Source organism: Triturus cristatus, chromosome 3_1, assembly GCF_964204655.1.
Source record: "Triturus cristatus chromosome 3_1, aTriCri1.1, whole genome shotgun sequence".
NCBI lineage: Eukaryota > Metazoa > Chordata > Amphibia > Caudata > Salamandridae > Triturus > Triturus cristatus.
The window spans coordinates 637,183,087-637,206,867 of record NC_140583.1 but is presented as its reverse complement, the minus strand read 5'-3'; the positions used below and the strand labels follow the sequence as shown (position 1 = coordinate 637,206,867).

Here is a 23,781-nt window from a genome sequence, read left to right as displayed (position 1 = left end):
AGGACAGCACTTGGTTATTTAGCTTTGTCAGTTTTTTAGGCGTCTAGTATGCTCTGTGCACTGTAAATAAATGATTCTTTCTTAGAGGTGCGGACTTAGTAGTGTACCAACATGTAGACATTGATACTTGGCATAACTCTCCAGCGTCGGCAGGTTTTTCCCCCAGATCTCCATAGGCAAGGTAAATTCTCAAATTTCTGCTACTATTAAACTCCTGTACCATCTTGAGACTTCCTTTTTTTTTTTTGCATCAGACTATCTTGCATTCTTTCTTCTAGGTACCAATTCCCTGGCCCATCATTTCCCAGTGGGTTAGACCAACTCTTTAGCTGGTAATACTTACATTTTGATATGGTGCCGTTTGTCATTGTTGAGTGCCGTTCCCATCCTATTAGGTTATTTTCCTCTAACAGCTGTCCCCATTTTGTTATGCCTTTCTTCTTCAGGGGAATTGCGAGTTTGTATTTCAAGCATTCCGGAGTGCCTGGGGAGGCCGAGATTGGGGCATAATAACTATATTAAGGTATTTTCATACATCTCCTGATCTGGTACCATAGTTTACAGGCTGACCACAGCACCTTCAATTTCACTTTAAAAAAAACTTTGGGTGACCGAATTTATATAGGAAAAAACTGCCTTCCGGCTGTGTCTTGGCTTGCAGGTATGGGGGGGCAGGTTTGATATTCCTTTAGTAGCACTCTTATATTCTTAAATTGGAAAGCTCTGTAGTACTGATAAAAATCTGGGCTGGCAATCCCTCCATGATTTTTTCTCCTTCTGAGCTTTTTCCAAGCTATTCTGACTCCTTAGAGGCCCATATAAAACTGCTTAGCTCTCCTTGTAGTTTTTTTAACTACTGTCTCCTGAACTCCAGTGGTGTAGCATTAAAAATATATGTACATTTTAGGAGGACTGACCTTTTTAAGATATCTGATCTGCCAATAAAAGTTAATGGGAGGGCCCCCTAGCTTGTTAGTAGCTTCCTGGTTTCTGAGGCAAGTTTGTTAAAGTTCAGATGGGCTATTTTATCTATTTCTTTTACTACTAGGATGCCAAGGTATTTTATCCTTTCTTTTACTAGGGGATTGTTGTTTTGCGAGTTCCACTCCATGAGTTCTGTTTTTTGTTGGTTTACCTGGTGGCCTGAGCTTTCCCAAAATGATCCAGGACTTTTAATATTATTGGAAGTGTGGCTGAGAGGGTGTTCGTGAAATGCATTAGGTCGTCAGCATAGAGGGCAACTTTCTTTTCCTATCTCTGATAATAAAAGGGGTAATTTTTATGATCGTGTCTAAGGGCATAGGCTAAAGGTTCTATGTATAAGTTAAAAAGCAACGGGGAGAGTGGGCATCTCTGCCTGGTGCCTCTTTTTATGACTGTGTGGTAAGTAAAAAGGTGCCTACAAGGGATTTCGCTTTTCTCAACTGAATTATCAAATGTATCAAAGCACAAACAAATCAATGTGTTCAGTTAACACAAAACCTGAACCTGAATGTAGTCAAAGCATGTGTTCATCATATGGGTATCAAACTCCAATATTATGACTCATGTCAAAAGCAAATATAAAGGAAAATGTAAAGGAAAAAACACGGGAATATCTTTTTTTCAAAAAAATAAATCAATTTTATGAAGATAAAAGCCAAAGGGTACTAATCACAAGAATTAGTGTAGCAACAACAACATGAATGGAGGAATGTACAAATCAACCTACAATTCATGTACATGTACATCTATTCCTTTGTTTTATAAGTAACGTATCTAAACATACATAGAACAGTTACTACTTCATCAAATCATCAGGAAATAGATGGAAAGTCAACGTTTCGGTCTGTGATGATATAAATCCGTCAGACCATCATCAGGACGTACAATTTGATTGCATGAGAAAGACCCTATAATAGATAGTCAAAGTTGATTAAATGACCAAATGCAAATTTGTAAATTTAATAGACTGTTGCACCCAAAGTTGAACTTCATGGATGAAGAACTCTCTCAAGAATAGTAGATCATTCCTTACTTTTATTTTGAAAGTGCTGTCTGTTCAATCCGTAGTATGGCCGTTTAGAATTGAGACAAGGAAAGGCAGCGCGTCTAATTTCGTCAACCCGGGTATCGTCAGAGCAAATTTATAGTCTTTTTATGACTAGCTTCTCTGTGAGGTTGCCATTAACTAAAACTTTAGCTGTTGGGTTTTATACAAAGATTTTACTGCATCTGAAAACACCCTCTCCAGTTTGTGCTGATCGATCACTTTAAACAGGAAGGGCCAGCTAACCCTGTCAAAAGCCTTTGCTGCATCAAAGGTAAGAACTGACAAGGGGAATCTTCTCCTGGGAAGCTGCATCTATTGCTCTAACCATTCATATGTCAGCTCTTGGATCTGTCTTCCCTTAACAAAGCCCTTCTGATCCTGGTGTATCAGCTGCCCATCAACTTTCCCCAGCCTTCTGGCCAATATTTGAGTATATATTTTGTAGTCACAATCTAATAGAGATAAACACCGTTTAGGGTCCTTCCCTGGTTTCAGTATTATGCATATAATCGCTTCCCCACATGATTTTGGAGTATTTTACCCTTTTAAGAAGGTGGCATTAAATACCTCTGTCAAGAAAGGGACCAGTTCTTCTTTTAGAGAGCTATAGATTTCTGTTAGTAGCGCATCTGTGCCGGGTGCTTTCCCTTTTTTTATTCTCGTTATCACATGGACTACCTCATCAGTTGTTTTCTCTGAATTGAGATTGTCTCTGGTCTTGTGACAATTTCGGAATTGCCATTTTCTCAAGGTAGTCATCTATTTGCTCCTCTGAGGCTACGTTGTCCTCTAAATAAAGGTCCTGAAAGAACTTCATAAAAGCTCTCTCAATCTCTAGGTCTTCTGTGCTAAGGTTTATCTTGTCTTCTAGTTGTATGGCAGAAATCTTATTACGGTTTTGTTCTGTTAAGTTTCCAAGCTAACAGTTTACCGAAACCTTCCTTATATTCGTAGTGTGAGAGCTTGCTTGCCTCCCACTTATTTCTGACTATAAGCTCCAAAGCACTGGATAGTTCCTCTTTTTTCCTTTCTATCTCTTTTTCTATTTTGCCCTCCTCTTGAGAATGTTTAGTTTGCTCTAGTGTCCATCCCAGGAGTTGTAGATCACTCTCTAGTTGGTTAAGCTCTTTCTTCATGTTTCTACATTTATGTGCTGCTAGGCTGATCAGGTTTCCTCTGAAAACTTCTATGCATCCAATGTGATTTGGATGGGAGTTCCAGTTTTATTTATTGAGAAGTATTCTTTTGTCTCTGCTTTCAGTTTTTCCATAATCTGTTGATCTAGGAGTGTTCTATCCAGTGGCCATCTCGGAGGGGATTGAACCTTACCTACTAATAATTCCATTCAGACCACGGAGTGATCAGACAGATGCACTGGTAGATGTTCCACATTCCCGACGTTTTTGCCTAGGTCTTTATCTACTAAGAAGAAATCTATTCTGGAGAAATGTCCATACTTTTTATTTTTAAAAGTGAATTTTTGTTTTTAAACCCCTTTAGTGTTCCAGACATCATCCAGGCCAAGGTTTTCCATGTAGCACTTCAACCAGTTTCTAATTTTAGGCACTTTGAGTGCTTTCCCTTTGGGTAGTCTGTCTTCCCTTGGGTCCATTATCAGATTAAAGTCTCCACCTTGCATTACTGGGACTGAGAAATCTAAGATGTGGCTATACAGAGATTGTAGGGGGATAGGGTCATCTGTGTTTGGCCCATAGTATCCTTACAAAACATACGCATTGCCAAGTATTTTAACTTTTACAGAAACCCATCTCCCCTTGGAGTTGTTCCTCGTTCCTTCCACTGTTGCTTTAGCTGATGTTTTAAACAATATAGCCACCCACTTGACACAGCAAGCTTGATCAGTGCAGACATATGTATCAACCCATGTTTGCTTCTTCACTATCTCTGCCCATTCTTCCTTCAGTAAGTGTGTTTCCTGTAATATTATAATTTCGCTATTTGCTGATTTTAGATATTCCAGAATTGTTTGCCTTCTGCTTCTGACTCTGAGGCCATTTACATTCCAAGGTAGTATGTTAATTGACATCTGGTTTGTTTGGGATGTTTTGGATGGGCCCCTGCGTCCCCGTTTCTTGAATTTCTCAGGATTCACAATTTGGGCAAATTCTTTTGGTTGTTTCTTTTTTTGCGTATGCTCCCACACCCAGTGCAAATATATCTTCATGTTACTTTCTGGGTTCCCGTCATCTCCCCTCTCTCCCCCACCCCCCCCAACACCCCAGGAGAAGCATCCCTTTCTACTTTTGGACGACACGGTCTTTGCCCCTTTTGAGATCCCTGCTCCCCATGCTTTTTATGCTTTTCCCTTCTATATTTCATTTTCCTTCTCTTTTTTGTGTTTTGATCTGATCAGTGAGAGCTCCCACCTCATTGGGATCCCTTATGTTGTGCACTTGGCTTTTCCACATTATTTTTAATATGGCTGGAAAGCACATTTGAACTGATTCCCCCACGGACCTTAGCTCCTGTCTACGCTGCCCTAAATCACACTGTCGATCCTGTGTGGCTTTGGAGATATCTGATTGGATTCTGAAGGTTCAATCACTTTTGGTATAGGAACCAGTTTTGAGAGCTTCATTCAGAATTTTTTCGTTCAGGACATAGGCTTTGAAATGAATTAGTATTCTTCTCGGGTTTTTTCTCATTGTTCCTTTCCTGAATGGGTCCAGATGAACCCTCTGTATATCTTCTGCCAAAAGTGGTAGCTCTATCCCAGGGACGAAGTCCTTCAGGATATCAATAACAAAACTCCTGATATTCACTCCTTCAGCCCCCCTCTGGTACGTTTAGGATCCTCAGGTTGTTTCTTCTTGCTTGGTTTTCCAACGTTTCGATTTTTCCTGAGGTCCTTCTCATTAGATTTCAACATCTGTATCTCCTCCAGGTTCACCTTAACCTCCCTACCCAACTCATCTAGGGTGGCTTCCACCTTTGATCCTTTTTCCATTAGTGTGTTGATTTTAGCCTCAAGTGCTTCACATGTCCCTTGTTTCTCCCTTGGTTCCTTTCTGATGTGGTGAAGTTCGCCCTCATTTCCGATATTAGAGTCTTGATCAGTTTCTCCATGCCTGTGTGCCCAATTTGCTCTTCGGATCTTTGCTCCTCTTCTTGCCTTCCAGATTCAGCTTGTGATTGCTGGTCCGAGAGCTGAGATGATAGCATATCTAGCCTGACAGTCTACTCTGCTGCTAGGGCTTGGTATTTGTTACCGCTCAAGATTTTCTACGTTGGCAGATTCTCCCTGGTTGTAACAGGGCCCTCTTTCCTTTCCATCTGATTTCCTGTGTTTAGCTCAACCAGCTTTGTGGGGAGGGGAGGGTTTCGTTTAGCTAGAACTTTAAGAAAAGTTCGTAAAGAGGGGGTGATTTTAACTTTGGTGCCTGCGGGTCTACCCCTTACTAGAATAGAGGAGGAGTCCACGGGTTGAGTTGAAGTACCTTGCTTCCACCTCTTATTGTTTGTTAGAGGTATTAAAACAGGGCTTTTCCTTGTAGTTCCAGTAGTAGTGTCTTTGGTTATAGATACTTGTTTCGCCCCTCTTTTTTCTGTGTTTGGTTCTGTAATGCCAATGTTATGCCTCTCCTTATTCCCCCCGCCTTGTTTACTTACCGAACTCATGCGCGTCTGGATAATCTGTTCCACTGTTTGTGGTCTGTGTAACTGGCGAGGTGCTGTTCTGCTGTGTTGTGGGCTTCCCACCTTGCCCCCGAGGAAACATGAGCTGCGGCGCTCCAACTGATGAGAAGGACTGAGGCAGTGTCCGCTCTCACAGTGCTCGCTGGACTGGGATAGATCAGCATTCTCTTGCGTTACTCGTCGCGTTCCTCCGCTGGCATGTGAAAGTCTTGGCCAGCCTCTGAGGTATCAAACACCATTATTCATTGCGACTTCACAAGGTGGTAAAAGGAAAGACATCTGAGGCTTTCGCCAAGAATTTCAGTTTGCGGTTTGTTATGCCTGGAGAGCTCTGGAGTTCCTGACAGGACTCCTCAGCCGTCCGCCATATTCTCCCCCCTTGAGATCGACTGATGGCGACTTTTGAAAAGTTTCCCTATTGGACCTTATTATAGACATTAGCCCCCGGCTGGACTCTTTATTTGGCCAAGCCTTACTAAACAACTTGTTTTGGGTAGGTTTCTTTTCTGTAGCTGCCAGGTGCCACATGTCATTCATGGCAGCTTCTGGCACCTTGGCTTTTTAAGCAACAATGGTTGCTTTCTGGGGCTTGTAGGTCTGCATCTGTGATTTATTTCATTTATGCACTAAAAATAAATTCTGCATGCAGTGTGCCGCTGGTGAAAAAGTCCTGACTGACTAAAGCTGTCACACATATTAGCCCACTTAAGCATGGGGAAAGGTAATGTAGTAAGATCCTCTGTTTATTGATATCAGAGAGGTTTCCATGACCTAGACAGAAAATGTAATTAATGTAAACTTAGTTCTCTATCATGGGCATTCTCCCTGAATCTGTAACACCCACCGGCTTTCCCTTTTCAAAGAACTTTGGCAATTAGGCTATGAATACAGCAATGCTTCCGCTTTGCTTCTTTTAAAACAAACTGCCTTACTGACCCTGGCTGGATAATGCTAAGGCTGGCCGACTGGAGTTTCTTAAAGGTGCACTGCCTTTTAGAAGTTATGTTGTCCCTTTATTTGGGAGTTTTAAAAAGGGTGGAATTTAGGGGGGAAAGTAACATGAAGCAGGGAAAGAAAGCTTTGTCAAAGCCAGAAGGTCTCACCAAGAGATGAGAGCTATTGGCTTTGTCAATGTTTAGCCATGTTGTACAGCAGCAGGCTGCTGTGCAGCATGGTTAAACGTTTACAACAATAAAGCACCGATGTCAGCGCTTTATTGCTGGCATGAGGGAGGACAGGGTAGGAGGAAACAAGGAGGGACGGGGAGGCAACACAGAAATAGAGGGTGGGGAGTAAAGCGCAGGCACAGCTGCATCATAGTGCCTGTTTTTTTATGTTATGGTGGGCAGGTGGGGGCAAGTAACAACACGCGAGAGAGAGAGATGGAGTGGGTGGGTGGGAGCAAGCGACAAAATGGGTAAGGGAGACACTTGTTGCCTTAATATTGCCGATGTGTGGCAGTGGATTTGTTTTGTGCACTATTTTTTGGAACCTCTTGGAATATTCCACTTCTGCTGACAGAGAAATATCTTGCCAGTTTGTGATCTTTACTGTCCAATATTAAGCAGACCATTTTTGGGGTAACCCTATTGAAAGTCAGCTTTCATCCAAATTTACTCAAATATAAAGAAAACTTCTGCCAGAAGATCACTGTATCAGTGGTAATTCCATTCTGGGATGACTTCAGATCCACAGCCTACTCTTTTTAACAGCGGCGCTGCCCTCATCCTTCTTGACCTATCATCAGGCTAAAGAAAAAGTGACTCTGGAATCTCGGTTTATGTGCTCAATAGATTAATGGAATCTGTTTAACCTAATGGTGACAGATTTTTTTTATACCCCGGGGCACACTTTCATCCTTCCAGTGTGAATAAATCGAGTATTATTAATTTGGGTAAGATTAAATAGCTGTAATTCAGTGCCAATGGGTAAATGTGCTCTATACAGATACACGTTATGCTAATTTATGATTCTGTTCATAATTGGGTCAAGACCTACAGTCTGAATTATCACTCTTCATTCTTTCCATTCATCACCGACAGGTAACTGTCTCTCAAGGCCCAAAGATTGCCTTTTTCTGTTTTAATGAGTACCTTTCCCCAATTCCACAACGTATGAGTACCTTCAAGCTTGCTTACAACTATGTTTACAATATCTATATAATTCTAAATTGCAAAACTATTCACACTTGCATATGCCAGGACTTTGCCAGTGCCTGCAAGCAGTGGTCATCTGGACGCTGCAGAACAACGTGAAGCTGAACTCAGAAAGGCATATGTGTAGTGTGACTCCATTTTTCATCACCCCTGTCTCTTTTCAAAGAACAATATTGGGCGGCAATCTTTCTCTGTACCTACATGCATGTTCTGGAATTCACTATTTTCCAAATAAAACGAGGATAATTGGCAATTAACTAGAATGCTGAAGGGCAGTAAAATTGGCTGTTTCTTGAAACATAATGTCAGCTGAGTGAAAACTTCATCAATTACTGATCTATATGTGCAGGCCGTGATCCTCTGTCGTGTGCTCCTCACCTTCAGCACTATTGTGCCTTGACAAGCCTGTTGCAACGCGATTGAGACACCTCTCCAAACCTCACGCGACACACCATCCCACGTCTTTCCTAGGCACCACCTCAACTAATATTCTTTCAAATTTGCATAATGAAGTAGTTAGTCACCACATAGAAAATGGCTTGCCTCCTGCAAGAGTAAGAAAGTGTGAAATAAATACTATTACAATACAATCTACAGCTTTTTTTTGTTGGAGTGGAAATTTCCATCATACTGGTACCTCACTCCTCACTTCATGTAGACAATGGCGGCAAATTCTCACATCCTGGTGAACGCAACTGGAATTTCTGGACTCTGCAAGAAGCACACTTGTGAGGTGGCGTTCCTTTTCAGAGCCTCTATTTCCCTGTTGGCAACAGCCTTGCATCAAGTCAGAATGCAGTTGCTGTATTTCTTTGTGCCCTATTGATGACGGGAGGAAAACCATGAAGATGGGATGGTGTGAAAGGATCTGCATACATCTTAATATTTGTGAAGCCAAGCCTGATCTCTCATTTACACTCAGTGCAATTAACATTTTCAGTAGTAGTCACTCACCTACAGCATTGTGTCCAGTTCAGGAGGTCAGTGCTGGTGTGTTAGCTGCTTTTTGAGGCCACTCTTATTGCAGGATACAGATGGCTCACAAGAAGGAATGCATCAGAATTCTTATGAAGAGATGCAAGTACTTAACTGTTTAACAGAAAAGACTAGACAGATGGGAGTTATTATAGGGACCTATAATTAAGTCAGGTATACATACATACATTTAGTAAGTGGTGATTCTTGGACAGAGAGATTCCTCTAGAAACTAGAACAATGGTAACGATAAGCAGGGGGTAGAGGTGGGAATGGTATATGTTCAGCAGCAACATAATGATTTACTTAATAGAATGTCGGATAAATGCATGGTCCTGCCTTCCACAAGTAGTGTGCCTCAAAAATCATGAAGGCCTTAGATAGACTGGGGAGTAATCCACTTGAAGAGCAGAGAGACCCAGCTGGTGACCAAATAAAGAGTATGATGTTACAATAGGTAAGAAATGTGTACGGTAGTTCAACCCCGTAGACAGCTGCCCTATAATATTTCCAAGTTTGTTCGGCTAGATCAAGAAACTTGGCAGATCTTTGGGTAATTTAGATTGAAAGAGGAGCGTTTTACATATTCATAATCTTCTTCTGTTTTTTAATAGATTTGAAGAGTAAACTAGATGGAGTAAATAATCCAGTCAACACAAATGAAGCTGAGGTATGTTTGGAGACAGTGTTTCATTCTTTCCTTGTACTATAGACCTGTGGGCTCGATTTAAAAAATAAAATAAAAGTCCCTCCTTTTTGCTTTTCATTTTGTATGGTGTATGCCTTGGGTGTGAAGCTCTTACCACTTTACCTCTGTACACAGTTGCCCTGCCGCTGTATAGCCGAGTTTTGCAAAGAGCATTGGTGACTTAGAATTTGGCAATGCTTCCTAGGGATGGAATCGGTGGTTCTCTATGGTCTGTGTCTGCCTTTATGGCCAATCTTATCCTTCCTCAAGGTTTAATGTCATTTCATAATTCTTTTTCAGATGAATCCTAGATCTCTGATTTATTATATTTCATGTTTTATTTTATGGGATGCTTGGCAGTTTTTTTAATTCCTTTATCTGACCTGGTCAGTTAAGTGCTAGAGTAATAGCTGTCGTTTGGTGGCAGTTTATCAACTTTTAGAGCAGCTTAAACATTTAAAGTGATTTTTGATATACTAACAGCAATTGGTCTGATCCCATTTACAATTTAAGTGGTCCCTTAGTTTAGTGCAGGTGCTTAAGGTGTTGTTTAAAGTTCAACTTGTGGGCAATCTGTACCCTTCGCTATGATGGTAGTATATTCAGAGCTTTTCACTAAAGCTCTATCATACTTGACTGTGTAGTGTATGTCTAGGGTATTACCCTCATTGCTTTCGCTACCCTATGTTTGCAGTATGTCTCATGTTTACAGTGTTCAAGGCGTTATGTCATGTAACACTTCATGCTTCTAAACAGTTCTCTGGAATTTAATACAATGTAGAAAAATGCCGGCTGACGTGTGGTGCGTTGGATTCTTTTGTAGGAAAAATGTAACTAAATAAATAAAAACTTACAGAGCACAATAGTTATGTGCATGTCTTTTGTAAAATCATTCATCGTTCTGCTAAAAAAAAGCAATTTTATTTCTGCATCAAATGGCTTAAATTGATGTGTATGCTGCTTTCAAACTGTGAGAAATGTTGCTTAAAAATTAAAAGGTAGAATTGTTTCTCAACAGTGGTGCAATCTCCAATAGGTAAGCTCTCTACAATATCCCCATTTCCACAGTGCTCTACCTTTGTACCACTTTTAATATCTCCTCCAAACAGATGCCCTGTTTCTCTGCTTTCCATTACCTCAGCATATTTCTTCCTTCCATCTTATTTTGTACATAAGACCATAGCAAAGGTGAAGTTGTTCAGAAAGCAATACAAAATTAACATCTGGAAGTAACCTCAAGGTATTTGGTGTTGCCCCAAAGATATCACTAGGGGCAGTTTTAAGGAACAATAACACATTGTAACGTGTATTTATAAAGCGCAACTATCACCCAAGAGTATCAAGGTGCTGAAAAACAGATGTTTATTGTTATCCAACTCAGTGGTGCTCATTTGATCGACCTAAGAAGGATGAAAGGCTGAGTAGACCAGCCGGTATTTGAACCTGTACCATGAGGTCAAACACAGGCCCCATCAGTGGACACATTAATCCACCAGACCATAGTATAACAAAATGGTAATCTGCATAGCTGTGCTTAATCTGCGTCTACACTGGCGAATTGTAGCTTGTGGAATAGGTCACTTGACATTAATAGTGCTCCTGGAAACATGCACCTCGCGCCACTTTCCAGGCGTACTACACGTATTGTTTGTTGATTGGGTTAAAAACGTAAAAGTAGTAAAGGCAAAAATGTAAATCTCTGCATATGCAACTTGGCCGCCTTTCTCTGCATGCTTGATGGTGCTGTTGAAGTCCTTGGCATTATTTAAAGTACTGACATTGGAATCTAACCTTGTCTTCCAGAGTTTGAAAGGTGATGTTGCTGCGGTAGAGCGGGATGTTCAAGCCTTCAGCACAGAGCGGGGAGACCTGGATTTCACCGAACAGCTGTGGTGCAGAATGAGGAAGAGTAGGTGTCCCCTGGTTTGAACAGCACACTGTTTAGGGTAAAAGAAAACAAACTAGAAATGGCATTGCCTGGTAGATTGGGCGGTCCTCATGGGAAATATGTCTGTGAGTGTGGGGAAGGATAGAGATGAAGTGGAAGGGGGGGATGCTAGTAAAGAGGCACACAAGACGTGTAGGCCATTGGAATCTGACAAGTACTCCTAATGGCGGGGTGAAAATAATATGCAGAGAAGAAGCATGATTGGGTGGGAAATACATGGAATGGACATGACGCTGGGGACAAGTGGAAAATGTATGACCATCATGCGTCCCAGGAGGGTGCTATTTGGGGTTATGTGATTGCACTGTTCTTAATGTTGCTTTGGAGTTTGCCTTTAATTTTTGTCTTATTTCTATGCCTATGGGATGCAAGCTTTAATAGGAGGAAAGTGGTACACGTGTGTACATAGAGAATGTACTGTGCATATTACAAGATGCTGTACAATACGATACCTAATACAAAGCTTCCACACAAACAAAAGAAATGCCACTGCCTATGCAAGTCACTCATGCTGTCACCTGTTCTTTCCTGTACTGCTTTTTGATTTATTGGCCGAGTTGTGCTCCGCTGTCATTATGTCTGAGTGGTCACGCCAAAGAGTCCTGCAGCAGAATAGCTTGGGAGATAGTCTTGGGCTAGTATTTCTCATTGACGCTCTGGCACCCTTTGCATCAGAGTTTTAATTTACTCTACTTTATATTATTCTTCAAAATTACACACAAGCCAACTTTTATTTTTTAAGCAAACATGGTTCCCATCTCAACAACCTCATCTTGCCCATTCATTCAAACTTCTGAAGCCCAGATGAACTCTTTGAGCGGTGTTTTGCGAGTGCCCTGCTCTGACCCACAGCTCCTGATACCATGGGGCGCTGGACTCTGGGTGTCTACCTGGCCCTGTTAGAAGTGTCTTGATATTTATGCCCCCAAGCATTTCCATGATTCCTAATTAGGGGTGCATTGTCCACACCCAAAAGATCTCTGAAATACGATGGATTAGTAAAAGTCCCATAGTTCAAATAATTTGTTTTAAATACCACTACTCTGCATAAACTGCTTGCCACAGTGACAACAGTTTGGGGGCAGTGTTAGTTTATTACAATAGAGAGCGCTTTAATGACATTAAAGTTGCTGCAGTGGTGGTAGTCCTAGAGTGCACCTGTTTATTTCAAGCAGTTGTGTCACAAAGCTTTGTATGGTTAAGACCTTTAAATCCATTGAAAGCAGTAGTAGGGGTGTAAGTCCAACATCATTGCTACACATTGTATAACTGGAACATAAAAACTGACCTGTCCACAGATGTGTTTTCTGAGAGTGCTATGATGCTATACAAATGTCAAGAGTGCTATAGAAATGCTGGTAACATACGATTATAAAGTAGTTTCACATGTATATTCAAGGAGTAATTGGTTTACAGATAAGAATTGTTTGAGAATGTTCCTGGTGCCCCCAAACCGGTTTCCATCTTTGCCACTTCTGGCTCTTTGGCTTGTTTTCTTTACTGGTTTTGCCCTCAAATGTGCACAGTCCCTCCACTAACATGCTACAAACTCGTAGCTCCACACAGCGTTTCACTCTGTGATGTCTTATGCCATCACCCTCATCAGAACTTGGTTTCTCTGTGATATCTTGCCCCCATTCATCGAGCCATCAATCCTCACACTAGTGGTTCTTAGCCTTTTGGCTGCTGTGGACCCCCACTTAATCATTACTGGACTCTAGGGCCCACCACTGAATCAGTATTGGAATTCAGGGATCCTGGCTTAAGCAATTTAGATGATTTGAACCGCAAAACGATACACAAAAAACAGAAACAAGCAAATGATTACATATTTTACTTTTAATACACTGATGTATATAAAGTAAAATCTAAATGCTAATTGTAAAAATCAGTATGAGGATACAACTAAATTTTTATTTTCCAAGTTCACATTTCTTCACATTTACAGAATGTTTTAAAATGTTCAATGTTGCATCTTTATTTATTTACACCTTATTCTATTAAAATTATTTCATTTTCTAAGCAGTCCTTGACCCCCTGAGTAGGCTTCAAGGAGCCCAGGATAAGAACCACAGCTCTACACAATTATAATGCTTAGCGCTTTACAGCAAATATAATCAAGCAAATGCAAAATTAACTTTCAAGTTTTAATCCCAATGTCTTAAACCAGTAAAATGAAAACTTCACAATGGATACCGATACAGCCTGTGGTTTTAAGTGTGAAAATATAACTTTAATAAACCAAAGAAACCAAAGTCTGTCTTCGTGGACTAGCTTGTGAGGCAGACGTTCCTCGTTAACTGGAAACAATTTATACTTTCCCCTCCTGAAGCCCACCAGTACTAGCTCCTCAACTAGTAGCCTTTTCTCATATTTCCCATCTGTGCCAAATATCCACTGTTGAAGCTCCTCCTCCTGCCCAGCAAAGTGCATATAGCCACCTCCGTTGTGAAAGTTGGACTTCAAAAGCTTATGAAATTACAGCATTGTGTCAGACCCAAGGAACAGCCAGGAAGAACAGCTTGAAGACAGTCCTCGTATCTTGGGGCCTTATGTACTAATGGTTTTAGCATTCACTAATACTGTGATTTAGTAAATCAGAGGGTTTGTGAATCCTAAATCCCCATTTAAAATATAAAAAGCTCATTTAGCGATTTGGAAAAGGTTTTCCGAATCGTTAAATGGGTTTAGGAAACTATTACAAAATGGTATTTGGAAAGGGTGTGTTCTAAATACTGATTCCTTGTGGTATGTATTAATGTTTTACAACAGAAACCTGTTAGCAAAACAATATGTTCAAGGAATGTGTGCTATAGATACACATGCTTTGCTTACTTCTGCAATCTAGTATTGGGTCCGGATGTTTTCAAGTTGTTTTTCTTCGAAGAAGTCTTTTCCAGTCATGGGGTAAGGTGACTCCTCCTTTCGGAGATACTACACATGGGCGTCAACTCCATTGTTCCAGTGTTTTCTCTCTGCCATTGGTTTCGTACTTGTATTGCTGCGCTCGGATTCTAAACCGTCATTCAGGAATCTTTTGGTGCTCAATTCACTATACCCTCGTTGGTATTGTTTTTGATTGCATCTTCCACCTTTTTGAGTCGAAATTTATGAAAACTTTATCTAGATCATCGAGAAAACTCTACACTTGGCCTACAGGCCTACCTCTTTCCTCGGTCAGCTTCTACTTCAACCACCAGCGTCCTGCCTTGCATCAATGGAACGGACACCATTTCAATTCTGTCCTTGATGCCATTCCAGATATCAACGCACCGACCAGCATTAGGTCTGCAACCTCTGTTTCTTCCCAGAACATAAGAGGAAGACTGCGACACGTGTCTATTGTTCCGATTTAAGAAGACTCTACTAGACCGTTGGGCTCGACGGAGAGACATGCAATGACAAGGTAATGAGGACACGCCTGATATCTTCAGTGAAGATATCGAGCAGGAAGAAATGGCAGCTAAAGAAGAGGCCTTCATCCCCCAGGACTCTAGTTCCTAGTTGGAGATCGAACTAGAGTCCCACGCCATCCCGGCTGGATAGGGTGCTGTGTGTACCAAAGATTCTTTGCCCACCAAACCAACTCCAACAAAAGAAAGGGCTATTGGGCCACCACTACCAACAGGCCATGGTCGGCACTGAGACTCTGGTTCAAAATGCCCCGCCTTCCGGCTCGGCACAGAAACAGCACGTCAAGCCTTCCGGCTCGGGCCCGAGCCAAGATGAGACCGCTTTGGTTCCGAAACTTCTCGGATCAAAAGACAAACAAAAATTCAGCTTGTCACAGAAACAAAAAGACGCTCCTTTACAACCACCAGAGCCGTTCTTGGAAAAAATGAAGGAAGATCTGGATCCCAAACAAAAGAAAATGCACATAAATCCTGATACTGGTCACATAACAAGAAAACCAGTAATACCTTCAAAAAGGAAAGCTGACACGTAATACAAATTTCCTCTCAAGAAGAAAAAGCTACTAGCCCTATTCATATTCCCCAAACCCCTCCACCTTCTTCACCAATGCCCATATTACCACATACCTTACACCATCAGGTTCTCCTAACACAAATCCTGATATAGAAGAGGATGATAACAATTATAATCAGGCACCACCAGGTCCCTGGGATGACTAACATAGATCCACCTCAAGATACAGAACCGGATCTATACCCAGCAAAACATTCCCCTCCTGATTATAATACTGCATATCAGAAATGAATTGCTAGGGCAGCTAATTACCACAAAGTGCCTTTATTCAAAGAAGCATTGGAGGAAGATTTTCTATTTGAAACATTAGGAAACACACACAGAACACCACAAATGTTGCCTATGCTTAAAGGTATGTTGAGACATACTAATGATATTTTTAAAGACCCAGTTAGAGCACGTATATTAACACCTAAAGTGGACAAAAAATATAAACCCCCTCCATCTGACCCAGTTTTCATTAGGGGTCAGTTGCCTTTGGAATAATTTGTGGTCTCTAATGCCTGTAAAATGGCAAATTCCCAAATAACAGGGGAAGCACCACCCCCAGATAAAGAATCCAAACTCATATATGCAGCGGGGAAAAGAGTGGCTGCTCAATCAGCCAACCATTGGCGTATAGCTAACACACAGGGTCTGTGGTCCAGATACGCTAGAGCTCACTGGGATCAAATGGAAGAATTATTAAAATATCGCCCAGAACAACACAAAAAGAGGGGGCAGGAAATAGTACAAGAAGATAAACTCATCTCAAATTCATCTATTAGGTGTGCATTGGATGCTGCAGATACTGCAGCCAGAGGAATCAACACTAGCATTATGCTCAGGAGACTTGCATGGCTCAGAATGTCTGGTTTCAAACCAGAAGTGCAACAAACCATTCTTAATGCACCCTTTGATAAGGAACACCTTTTTGGGCCTCAAATAGATCAGGCCCTTGAAAAAAATGAAAAAAGATACAAAAGTAGCAAAGTCTAAGGGAGCACTTCAATCTCCTTCTACCAGAGGTTCTTTTCGTTGCTCCTTTTACAGAGGAGGCTCCAATACACACCTCAGATGCGGCCGCATCTTCATACAAGACAACCACTATCATGCCCCTCTAGAGGATTCTACAGGGGTAACTATAGAGGGAACAATTTTAAAGGAAGAGGGAAAGGTACACCAACACATACCTCCCAGTCCTCTAACAAGCAGTGACTTACTACAACTTCCCCCCCGACTATTCATCACCATTCGGGGGAAGATTACAACAGTTTCTTCCCACTTAGCAAACCATCACAACAGACAAATGGGTTTTGGGTATTATCCAACATGGTTATTGCCTGGAGCATACCAGCAATGCCCCCAATATTCCTCCACACATTCTCAAACACTCTCTACAACACCTACCGCTTCTCAAACAAGAGGTACAAGCTCTTTTAACCAAAGGAACTACAGAACCAGTTCCATTAAAATGAAACTTTATCACCAATACACGGAACAGTCCCTCCACTTTTGGTTGTAATGGGGATTTGAGGTTACCCCAAGAGCAATTGGTGTTTGGCACTGTTGAAGGTGAACTACCAGGGTCAAAGTGGATTGCAGTTGAAAATATTTATTTAACATTAGTTACGTCATAAGGTGTTTTAAGAAAGCACATCCAATTGCCACCTTTGTGAGCTCTACGCGCTTGCAAAAACAACACAGCAACCATGCTCCATTGCCAGGCTAAGCCTACTGAGGAAGATTTTAAAGGCTTATAGTCAGTATAGCGATTAATGATGATCTCTGTTTCGGGACAGAGTGTTCCACTGCTGTGCAGACTGGCGCGCAACGCCCATTGGGCTCAAAGGGCTTCCCCTCCCCACCCCTCGTGTGTGTCAGCCCGGGCTGAGGCAGCTTCCCGGGCACACACACAGCCGCACCCGAGTACTTCACAGGTCTTTAAAAGACCATTTACACGTTAACGAGGCTTTGTTGTTTTTCACCCCTTCTTAGAGCCCCTGCATCTCCACTCTGCATATTGCTGGAAGAGTCAGCTCCCCCTCCCCTGAAATTTTTAGTTGCTTCCCCCAGAAATGTGGCTCTAGTTGTGCCTCTGTGTGCAGCCTACACAAAAACAACAATCAACCAAGCAAGATCATCGCTCTGCCCCCGAGAAGGCCATGGCTCAATTCAATCGCCTGGACCCTCCTCACCTCACCTCTGTTCCTGCAACAGCTGCCTCTGTAGAAAGTCTCTGACGGCAGCAACTGGTGATACCTCCAAACGATGAGGTTGTGAACGTTTTTTTTTTTTTTGTCAGTCGCCGCCGCCAAAGCACCCCAGAGAAGCCTGTTCAGCAGTCAGATACAGGATTCCAACAGGCGGTGAGACTGGCACAGGCAGCCTTGATCCACCAAAGAGAAGAACTAAAAAATGCAGCTTCACCGCCACTCTCCCAAGCCGTGGCGGCAGGGTTAAGGGCATGGGTTCAGCAACGAGAGGTCGTCGGCGGCAGCCAGGCGAGGAAAAAACAAAACAGGTAACTGTGTGGGGATGCATTCCCCCTTTTATCCTCAACTGGCTGCGCCCACGACCGCCCAGGTGCCCCCTTCACCTACACTGGCCTACTGGCCAATCACTTATCGTGGGCATCACGCCCGCGAAAATTCAAAACTAAGGCACCACGGTTGGTGCTGCCGGGCACCAGTCCGAACCGGCCTGCACTTGTCTTGGGGGCCCGCCATTGGTTGGCATTGCCCCCCTGGCCAAAACATTGAGGGTCAGGAGTTTACTCACTTTACTTCCTGATCCCCAAGAAGGATGGGTCTCTGCGACCAATCTTAGATTTAAGACCGTTACACTTATACATACTGTCAGAATACTTCCATATGGTTACCCTTCAACAGTGCTTCCACTTCTACAACAAGGCGACTTTATGTCCACACTAGACTTAAAGGATGCATATTCCTATCCATCCAGCACATTGCAATTATCTCAGATTTGTGATGGAAGGAAATCACTATCAATTCAAAGTACTTCTATTCGGAATGACTACTGCACTTAGAGTATTCACAAAATGTCTAGCAGTAGTAGCAGCTCATCTAAGAAGACAACATCATGTCTTCCCATATCTGGACGTTTGGCTCATCAAAGCCAACACACAGAAAAAGTGTTTACAACGCACTCAAGCTACAATAAACCTTCTCCATCAATTGGGATTTACAGTCAAAGCACAAAAATCCCATCTTCAACCCTCACAACTGCAAACATATCTAGGAGCAACGCTAAAAACTCACACAGCTCTAGCCTCTCCCAACGCAGCCAGAATTCAAAACTGTATTACTACAGTTTCAAAACAACCAATACCTAAAAGTGAAGACTTTCATGCAACTCATAGGAATGATGGCATCATGCATTGCATTAGTGAATGCTTAGCAATCACAGGCTCAATTAACAGATCTAGTGTTGGTAGACAGCCACACTCATCGCTCTCTGTAGTGGTGGAACACACAAAACCTCAAAAGTGCGGCCGTTCATCGACCCAATTCCACAAGTCATACTAACTGCTGCTTCTTCTCTCACAGGTTGGGGTGCTCATCTCCAACATATGACAATTCAGGGTTTATGGGACACCAAACACAGAAGTCTCCACATCAGTTACTTGGAGCTTCTTACACTTCAACTAGCACTAAAAGCTTTTCAACCTCACCTAATAAAGAAAGTTGTCCTGGTCCGGACGGACAATATGACAGTCATGTACTATGTACAAAACCAGGGAGTGGGGGGCAATGTCTACAGTTGTCACTCCTCTTTCAGAACATTTGGCGTTGGGCAATACATCACAAAATTCATCTTCTGGCAGAACACCTTCCAGGAATCAACAACCAATTTGCCAACCTCCTCAGCAGGATCTGCAACAAGTACACAAATGGAAAATTCATCCCCCAGGTTCTCCTCCCATACTTTCAGAAATGGGGATTCCCACAAATAGACCTCTTTGCCACAGCAGAGAACTCAAACTGCCCAAACTTCGCCTCTAGATTCCTGCGCCATTGATCCGAAGGCAATGCCCTCTGGATGAACTGGTCAGGGATATTTGCTTACGCTTTTCCACCTCTCCTTCCATTTCTGGTTTTGGAAACTCAGGCAGACATCATTCACACTGATTCTAGTGGCTCCCACGTGGGCTTGTCAACGTTAAACTGTCAGTAGTTCCACACCAAAAACTGCACCTCACTTTTAACCTTCTCACACAGAACCATGGAGAAATCAGACATCCAAAGCCCAAGGAGCTCAACCTAGCGATCTGGCTCCTGAAGTCATAGAGTTCGGATACCTAAATCTACCACCAGTTTGTATGACCATTCTTAAAGAAGCAAGGAAACCTACCACTAGAGCATGTTATGCAGCAAAGTGGAAAAGGTTTGTTATATATTGCAATAATAACACAATTGATCCGCTAGAAGCATCTATACAAAATATTATTTTGTTATCTTTTGCATCTATATCGAGCAGGCTCAGCCTACACATCAATTCGACTACACCTTGCGGCAGTAGCTGCATATCTACAAAACAGAAAACATTTATCCTTATTCAAAGTTCCAGTTATTAAAGTTTCTATGGAAGGACTTAAAAGAATAATATCACCAAGGGTGCCACCTTCACCTGTCTGGAACCTTAATATTGTTCTCACAAGGCTTATGGGTCCACCATTTGAGACTTTACACAATTGTGCATTACAATTTCTTTCATGGAAGGTTGCCTTTCTACTTGCTATCACTTCATTACGACGTGTTGGTGAGCTACAGGCATTAACCTTAGAAGAACCTTTCTTTCAGCTTCACAAAGATAGAGTGGTTCTTCGTACAAACCCAAAATTCCTTCCAAAAGTAGTTTCTGCTTTTCAATCAGTTGAGTTACCAGTGTTTTTCCCTCAACCAGATTCAGTAGCAGAAAGGGCTCTACACGCACTTGATGTCAAAATAGCACAATTGCACTATATTGATAGAACCAAATATTTCCGTAAAACAAAACATTTGCATTTGCTCCACCTCATCAAGGAAATCCTATTTCTAAATCTGGTATTTCTAGGTGGATTGTTAAATGTATTGAACTTTAACTATACCTCCTAGAGCACATTCTACGTGCAAAATAGGAGCATCTATGACCTTTTTAGGTAACATTCCCTTACTTGACATATGTAAGGCAGCTACATGGTCTACACCACACACATTTACCAAACATTGTGTGGATGCGTTAGCACGTCAAGCTAATGTAGGACAAGCAGTGCTAAAAACACTTTTTCAAACAACTGCAACACCCACTGTTTAGCCACCTCTTTCGGAGGGTACTGCTATACAATCTATGCAAAGCATGTGTATCTACAGCACATATGCCTCAAACAGATTGTTACTTACCCTGTATGCATCTGTTTTCGGCATTTAGAGCTGTAGATTCACATGCGCCCTCCCTCCTTCACGGACACCTGTGGTTGTTGCAGTTCTTATTATTCACACTACATACGCATAGACATCTCTATACTACATTTACTCCATTCTCACCCTCTTGCGCAAAAACAATACAACAGTGGAATCGATGCCCATGCTCAGTATCGCTGAAAGGAGTCACCTTACCTTGTGACTGGAAAAGACTTCTTCGAAGAAAAACAACTTGCAAACATTCAGACTCAACACTAGATGGCAGGAGTATGCAAAGTATGTGACTCTACAGCTTTACATGCCAAGAACAGATGCTTACAGGGTAAGTAACATAATCCTTTACCACCACCTCACAAGAGATGTTTACCCATTTGAAAATGGATAGGGGTCCCTAGTGCACTCCTTCCCATTTGTGAATGTTTTAAAACATTTTTGAAGAGTAGGCACTGGTCAAAGGACTACTGCATACTTATCAAACACGCTTGTAAAATATTTCAATATTCTTTCTAAACGCATCTATTTTTCCATTTAAGAAAATGTGCTACATTTATTTAAAAACATTATTTTTTAAAGATTGCTTTATTTAAAAGCAGTTACAGACATGGTGATCTGCTGACACCAGCAGGACACCACGCATGTGATTGTAGGCAAGTGTAGTAGGTCATAATTTGTGACCTAGCTGATTAATATTTGAGGTGGGTCAGTTTGCTACCCACTATAATACTGTATTTTATGAACAGACTTAATGGGTTAGGTTGCGTTGCAAAATACAGATGCAATTGGTAGAAGTCCGTGTGCAAATTGAAACCACCTTTACCAAATGCATTTTAGTATGAGGCTCTTAGTTGCTACACTTTTTAACTTCTTGATGGCTAGCCTTGTCTTGCAGAGTTCCATATTAATCAGGCTTTCACAAAGGTGGCAGCTCAGAGACTTTATATCAGTGATGGCATTGATTGCATTTTGGACAGTGGTAATTTCTGGTTACTCATCTTTCTTAATTTTTTTAGCTGCTTTCAAAATGATTGACCATTTGACACTCGTCACATTCCTAGAACCTTGTATGTGTTCATCAGTCCTAACTTATAGCAAGTAGTTAGTTAGGTTTGGCAGTCTTCTGACTGTTTCCCAGTTTCTTCTGGTGTTTCCCAAGGTTCAGTTCTAATGCCTGTTCAGTTCAACTTGTTTATGGAGGTAAGAATCATGTTGGAGGAGGCAGGGTTTGCTGTACACCAACATACATGTGAAACCCAGATAAATCTAAAAAGATTCTTATTCGAAGACATCTACGCAAATTGCCTTGAGGATCTTCGCAAATGGCTGCCTTTTACCAATCTCAGTCAATCTGAAGAAAACAGATTAATTCTAATTAGATCACCACACATATCCAAACTCAACAAAAATTAACTCAGAGTTACCCATTTGTGCCTTCTAGCCATTCGTGGTAAAAAGTCAAGTTGCTTGGTCTGTGAATCATAACCCACCGTCCTGTGTACTCCCAAATGGAGCACACTTCAAAATCTGTGAAAGCTACCTGTTATACGGGCAAGAAATCATTCAACACTTCCCAAGTCCAAAGGACAGTTGTACAGGTCTCGGATTGATTATGTATCCCCCCCCCCCCCCCCCCCATTGTATCTAGCTTCCTAGTTCTTCCTGTAAAATCCATTCTTCCCTCAGTGGCAGTTCTGATCTAAGGAACTAAACTAGCAAATTACATCACCCATTTATTTATTTATGGTCGAGGTATATGAGCTGCAGATTATACACTGTGCATAGATCGCCATCTGGTGTTGGGCCCGGATGTTTGCAGTTTGTTTTTCCTCTTGAAAAGTCTTTGGAAGTCACGAGGTCGGTGACTCCTCCTTTGGTTCGTATTGCGCATGGGCTTCGGCTCCATCCTCAGATTGTTTTTTTCCGCCATCGGGCTCGGATGTAATACTTCGCGCTCCGGTTCCAAACTTTTCCAGTTCAACGATCGACGCAAAATCCTCGCTCATCGAGATTCTTCAGATAATAAATCATCTTAATCACCTTCTCTTCGACACTTCTTCGATTCCGGTCATCGACGGCGGCCTTAGGGCCTATCCCGGCCCGGTCTCGGCTGATGGAAAGAACTCCCTTCAAGAAGTGCCCTCGATGTGGGTCCAAATTCCCCCACACCAATCTTCATGAGGTGTGCAACCTCTGCCTCTCCCCTGAACACGAGGCTCGAGACTGTCCCGCCTGCAAGTCTTTTAGATCGAAAAAGACTATTCGAGATCGAAGGGCCAGACGCAACATGGCGCACTCCTCGACCTCCGCTCCAGTCGACATCTTCGGGGACGACGCCGAAGCTCCGGGACAGCAAAACATCGAAGAAGATGACGACGACCTCCTCAGTGCTTCCGAGGCCGACGACTCAGATGTGGAGGACATCACCCCGGCGCAGAGGGTCGTGAGTACTATACCTCCTCCCACACCCATGCCGATACCCAAATAGGCTTCGGTCACGCCTTCGAGCCTAGGCAAGACCAAGGACACTGCTTCTAACACCCCACCTTCGGGCCCGGTAAAGAAGCCTATTAAGCCTTCCGGCAGCTCGGGCTCGAGCCAGCCTACCAGCGGTGCCGAAATACACCCTTCGGCACCGAAGAAAAAATCGGCCCCCACCTCCACACCGAGCTCAGCACCAAAGCTCTCGATGTCGAAACCCGCCCTCTCGGTGCCGACCAAACATCATAAGGCCCTCGGCGCCGACACTCCCGTGCCGAAGCCTCTCTCGGCACCGAACAAAAAATCGGAGGTCCCGAAAAAGCACGGCACAGACAAGCCTAAGAAGCCGTCGGCCCCGAAAACCTCGGCGCCGACCGAACAACCAGTGTCGCAAGAACTATTCACACCGGATCCTCTGCAAAAAACACTTACCAAGGATCCAAAAACTGGACATTTGACAC

At 42.4% G+C, this 23,781-nt stretch overlaps 1 protein-coding gene across 6 annotated transcripts in view; it reads left to right on the top strand.

Annotated features, from left to right (window-relative positions):
- The window catches only part of ZWILCH (zwilch kinetochore protein), a 479,149-nt gene that overhangs the window by 383,981 nt on the left and 71,387 nt on the right, over window positions 1–23,781 (top strand). For all 6 annotated transcript variants that reach the window (XM_085644606.1, XM_085644607.1, XM_085644608.1 and 3 more), the window contains 2 exons: window positions 9,435–9,490; window positions 11,312–11,417. In XM_085644606.1, coding sequence (XP_085500732.1) covers window positions 9,435–9,490; window positions 11,312–11,417 — 162 coding nt within the window. The remainder of the gene's footprint in view (window positions 1–9,434; window positions 9,491–11,311; window positions 11,418–23,781) is intronic.